The following is a 6,000-nucleotide window of genomic DNA, read 5'->3' as shown; positions in this document are numbered from 1 at the left end:
ATAATTTACCTCCTTCTGAGCCAAAGTTAGATTATCCTTGAGTAGTGAAGGTCATCCTTTCTCCTAGTGTTGTAGCCATGTACACTGCTATTATTTTTGAATTCGTTCTGATTGTTAATAACAAATTTCATAAGTGAATATATATATATATTTTGCAAGGCTACAGTGAAGATCTCTAGCTCTTTAAATCAGTGTCTGCAGGATGATCTTGGATGAGCTCCAGCAATTATTCTGATTATACGCTTTTGTACAATGAACACTCTTTTACTCAATGATGAGTTACCCCAGAATACGATGCCAAACTAAAGCAGAGAATGAAAATAGGCATGGTAAGCAAATTTACTGATATGTATATCTCCAAAATTTGCAGTGACCCTAATAGCATAAGTAGCTGAACTCAAACGTTTTAGCAGATGCTCAATGTGTTTTTTCCAGTTCAACCCCTCATCAATGCATACACCTAGAAATTTTGAATATTCTACCTTAGCTACCGATTTCTGATCAAAGTCTATATTTATTAATGGTGTTATTCCATTTACTGTGTGGAACTGTATACTAGGGGGCTGATGACCTCAGATGTTAAGTCCCATAGTGCTCAGAGCCATTTTGAACTGTATATAGTGTGTTTTGTCAAAGTTTAATGAGAGCCCATTTGCAGAGAACCACTCAATGATTTTCTAAAAAACATCGTTTACAATTTCACCAGTTAAATTTTGTCTGTTGGGTGTGATAGCTATACTTGTATCATTGGCAAAAAGAACCAGCTTTACATCTTCGTGAATATAGAATGGCAAGTCATTAATATATACTAAGAAGAGCAGAGGACCCAAGACCGAACCTTGCGGCATCCCATTCTTGATTGTTCCCCAGTTTGAGAAATCACTAGTTTTTTTGCATATTATGCGAACTGCATATTTCAACTTTCTGCACTCTTCCAGTTAGGTATGATTTAAACTATTTGAACACTGTCCCATTCATACCACAGTACTTGAGGTTATCTATAAGTATTCCGTGATTTACACAATCAAAAGCCTTTGATAGATCACAAAAAATCCCAACAGGTGACTTCCAGTTACTCAGAGCATTTAATATTTCATTACTGAAAGTATATATAGCATTTTCCGTTGAAAAACCCTTCTGGAAACCAAACTGACATTTTGCTAAAACTTCATTTTTACAAAGGTGTGAAACTACTCTACAATACATTACTTTTTCAAGAATTTGGGATAAGGCAGTCAGAAGAGAGATAGGGCGATAGTTGTTGACATCAGACGTATCCCCTTTTTTGTGCAGTGGTTTAACAATGGCATACTTCAGTCTATCTGGAAAAATACCCTGCTTCAGAGAGCTATTACATATGTGGGTAAGAATCCCACTTATTTCTTGGGAACAAGCTTTATTATCCTGCTGGGAATGCCGTCAATTCCATGTGAGCTTTTATTCTTGAGAGAGTTTATTATCTTCCTAATTTCAGAAGGAGAGGTTGTAACCTCCCCACAAAATAAATTCCGTAACCTCCCAACAGTAAAAACAATATAATTATTTATTTCATTCAGTGTAACTGCCCAATAGATAAATTCCGTAACCTACCAATAATACAATGTGACTAACCTCTCAATTAAACTGCGACTCACTTATAACCTTTCAATAATTGACTGTAAATTTAAACTGGTAAATTTTGGACGTCAGCAGTGCTGCGTCATGGCCCTGAAACTTCATTCTGAATAAATTGAAAAATCTTACCTCAATTAGGTCGCGGGATAACGCGTATATATCTGCTCCTGTAAGAAATTTTTCTGGCGCAGCTCAGTGCAATGCTGGCCGATAGATTTGTCATGTATAAAAAGAAACAACTGATTTTTCTTTTCAATAATCGGGATAACCAAGGATTGGAGAAATTAGTAAATTCTTTAAATTGAAATGAATTATTGTCAAAAGTTACTTTTTATGAGAAAGATGATTATTAAGAGATTTTTTAAAAACATTTACATGGGACTTGATATAACAATATTACATATGCGCGAGGCTGCTTTTACCTTATACTACAACGATCAGGCTCCGCCATCGCTCCACACGACCGGCCCAGCCAACACGATACACCAGACTGCTCGCTAGCAACTACTTACTCCTACTGCTACACAGTTCCTGCTGCTGACAACACTGCTCTCTGGTCTGAGATTCTCTTATAGCTTACATATCGCAGGCAGTGCATGAGCAATCCATCGAAATTACATCTGCTCGAATGCGCTAGCAACAAATTCCTTAATCATGGACCTCTTACAAGGTGAGTAGAATTTCAATTGTATCAAATGTTGCGATGATGACAGACCCTTCGCTCAACGAGTCATTGTGCTTTTGTTCACTACCAGGGTTCTGTAAGCATTCCACAAACGCCTGTGAGCATCTTCAACGATCTGATTTTCTGCCATACGAAATTCAATGACAGCTCTCTGCTTGTAACGTACCTCCGTTACAGACGCCATTTTGAAGGCTGCGTATAGCGCCGCCTCCTACCGGAACTGCATGCAACTATAGAGGTTGAAGCAGGAATATTCCACGATGTCCCACAATAAATTCAGCATTTCTTTAACAGAAACTGGCCGAGAAAAAAGTATGACCCATTACATATTGAACGCCCCTCGTGATTCCTTAAGACATTATTAAATGAAAATACGTTAGGTGACTGATTTGTCTCTCCCGAAGATTTGCAATGATTCGAAGTGCAAATGCCCAAGGACTAAATCTGCGAAGGGCTCCAGAAGTTTCTTTCCAATTTAAATTCTCATCAACATGGACACCAAAAAATTCTAAAGTTTCCAAACTAGTTATTATTTCTTCATCATATGTTATAGGTCTACTTATAATTAGTGTAGAATCTCTACACGTGCAAAACTGAATATGTTGTGTCTTTCTGAAATTGAGAGTGACACCATTTACAGAAAAACACTGAATAATAATTTCAAAGTCATTCTTCATAATTTTTCTGCTGGCAAAAGGCCATTGTTCACAGCGTCTCATCAAGCTGCACGTCTACAAGGTCTGAGATGACACAAAAACTAGTCAGTATCTCAGTAAAAGTGTGAAGTGTGATCCGACGAATTGCAGTTTTTCCTCTTTCAAATGATGCGAAGCATCTTGGGTACCAACGGCCCAATGACGCGCCTACTCACAATGTGTGGAGAGGGTAGTTCAGGGCGAAAGTGGTTTGTGATGTTTCGGGGCTCTTTTTCGTGCCATGGCTTGCGCATTTCCTTTTAGGTACCGGTCAACGTGAACCAGGATGTTAATTCCTACATTATAGCGTACCATTCATCGTTCTTTCTTCGACACTCCTGTTATCACACATAGAAGGTCTATTCAAAAAATTCGGAATGTTCGTAACATCGCGCCAATGGCATCATAACGACACCATAATCCAGCTGCAACGCCGTTTGTTGTTTGAACATCGCAGCGCCGGGAGACACTCAAGTGTCACATGGGCGGCTTATATTGTCGCACGCACCTGTCGGTAGCGTGTCAGAAGGGCACGCCCAGCTCACGACATCTGCCGTTGTGGGCGGCCAGTCAGTGGATAACGACGCTCACAGCACGATGGACGCTTACGAGAAGCGGCCGACCGTCTACGTTCTGGGCGACAGCGACTCCGACCCCACCGGTGTCGATCGGTGAGTACGCAGCCTGCACTGCACGTAACAGCGAGCAGTAGAGACTCAAAGAGACTCCAAACAGCCGGTACGCGAATGGACTGAATTTATTTTATGGTACATTAGTCTTCTGACTGGTTTGATGTGTGTGTGTACTCTCTTGTTCCAGGTTCTTCATCTCTAGTAGCACGTATTTAATTACTTGTTGTATATAGAGGGCTTAACGGGTATAAGTGCATATATTTCTACTGGTGACTGTGTACGGTGTATTGAACAAGGTTACATCAATATTTACGTCACTTGCAGACTAATAATTATAGCCAAAACAAGTCGTATGTTTTTGGATTGGTTAGTACCTCCAAGTGCATGTGGCAAGGGTAAACCATTAATGCTTATTTTCCCCTGGACACCAAGTCAGGTGGTGAAGTGTGGTCACGTGGACGCAAAACAGTTAGTCTATGCTAAAAGGTGTTGTCCTCTTAACGGTGCAGTACGACCGTGGACAATACATCAGGTCGCAAGCTTTGTGACGTGTTTGTGGGAAGATTACGGCGCAGAGCAAAAGCAGCCAACACACTGATGTGTGTACATATTAAGGTACCACGTACAGAAATATCTGCACCTGTATCTGTTACTTATACCTGTTTCGATCTCTACTAGCCGCTACAGTTTTTGCCCTTCGAGGCTCCCTCTACTCCCATGACAGTTTTCCCCTGATGTCTTAACACATATCCTATGTTTATGTCCACTTTTCTAGTCAGTATTTTCCATATATTTCTCTGCTACCGATTCTGCGGAGGACCTCTTCATTTCTTATTTCATCAGTCAGCTTAATTTTCGGCATGCTTCTCTAACACCACACGTCAAACTCTTCGGTTTTCTTCTCTCCCGGTTTTCCCACAGTCCTTGATTCACTTTCGTACAATGCAGTGATCCATGCACACATTCTCAAAAATTTTCTCCTGAAATTAAGACCTACGTTTGGTGCTAGTAGATTTTTGTTAACTTTTCCCGTGCCAGTGTGCTTTTTATGTAGTTGCTTCGTCAATCATTCGTCATTTTGCTTTCAAGCCATCAGTATTCCTTTACTTCTTCCTCAACGACTTGGTCCAGAATTTCGATAAGTTTCTCGCTATCCTCGTTTCTACTGCTCTCCATTACCTTCATCTTGGTTTGGTTCACTCTCAATCCCTAACATGAGGTCAGTAGTCTGCTTATTCCATTTAACAGTTTTTATATCTTTTCTGCTTTCACCAAAGGTAGTTATGTCATCAGCGAATCCTATCATTGGTACTCTTCCACTTCTAATTTAAGTGTCACTCCTTATTTTTTTGAATTTCGGTAATTTTGTCTCTGTTACTGGTACCATGGGGTTGTCAGGTTCAGTAAATAATGTAGTGGAATATCTAAGATTAGTGCACACAAGCAATCTAAGTAAAATTGAATTGACACTTACTTCACCAAAAGAAATAGAATCAATCATAAAGTCCTTGAAATTAAAGCATTTTAGTGGTTATGATAACATATCAACAAAGTTAATAAAAGAGTGTTCATGTGAGCTTAGTTATATCTTAAGTTGTTTGTGTAATCAATCATTTCTCACAGAAACATTCCCGGACTGGCTTAAATATGCTGAAGTTATACCTCTCCACAAGAAAGGGGACAAAGAAATGCCGTCAAATTACCGACCGATCTCACTTTTGCCAGCTTTTTCAAAAATCTTCGAAAAGGTTATGTTCAAGCATCTACTTAAGCACCTTAGTGAAAATAACATGCTGTCAAAGTCACAGTTTGGGTATCTTAAAGGTTCTGATATTGAGAAGGCTATTTACACTTAATTGAAAATGTCCCTAATTCATTAGACAACAAATTAAAGGCAACTGGCATATTCTGTGAACTGTCAAAGGCTTTTGACTGTGTGAATCACACCATTCTTTTAAGTAAATTAAAACATTATGGCATCACTGGTAGTGCTGCAAAGTGGTTTCAGTCATATCTTACTAGTAGAAAACAAAGGGTGTCATTATGTAACACTTAAGCAGTAGGCAATCAGACATCATCTGACTGGGAAGAAATTACATGTGGTGTTCCCCAAGGTTCCATACTAGATCCACTACTTTTTCTTGTGTATATTAATGACCTGTCATCTGTTACATTACCAGATGCCAAGTTTGTCTTATTTGCAGATGATATAAACATTGCAATAAATAATAAATCAAAGGGTAGCTAGAAAGGGTAGCTAATCAGATTTTTACTGACATTAATAAGTGGTTCATAGCCAATTCGCTGTCATTAACTTTGAAAAGACCCACTACATACAGTTCAGAACTCCCAAAAGATTTCCTTCTAGTCGGCG

The 6,000-nt window shown here is 39.2% G+C and overlaps 1 protein-coding gene across 1 annotated transcript in view; it reads left to right on the top strand.

Moving 5' to 3' along the window:
- Nucleotides 1-3,591: 3,591 nt before the first annotated feature.
- Nucleotides 3,592-6,000, top strand: part of LOC126263228 (pickpocket protein 28-like) — a 200,097-nt gene continuing 197,688 nt past the window's right edge. Inside the window, exon 1 of the mRNA XM_049960311.1 lies at nt 3,592-3,665. Coding sequence (XP_049816268.1) covers nt 3,592-3,665 — 74 coding nt within the window. The remainder of the gene's footprint in view (nt 3,666-6,000) is intronic.

This window comes from Schistocerca nitens, chromosome 6, assembly GCF_023898315.1.
Source record: "Schistocerca nitens isolate TAMUIC-IGC-003100 chromosome 6, iqSchNite1.1, whole genome shotgun sequence".
Taxonomy (NCBI): Eukaryota; Metazoa; Arthropoda; class Insecta; order Orthoptera; family Acrididae; genus Schistocerca; species Schistocerca nitens.
Note: the sequence above shows the minus strand (reverse complement) of the source record. Positions and strands in the feature narration are given on the sequence as shown.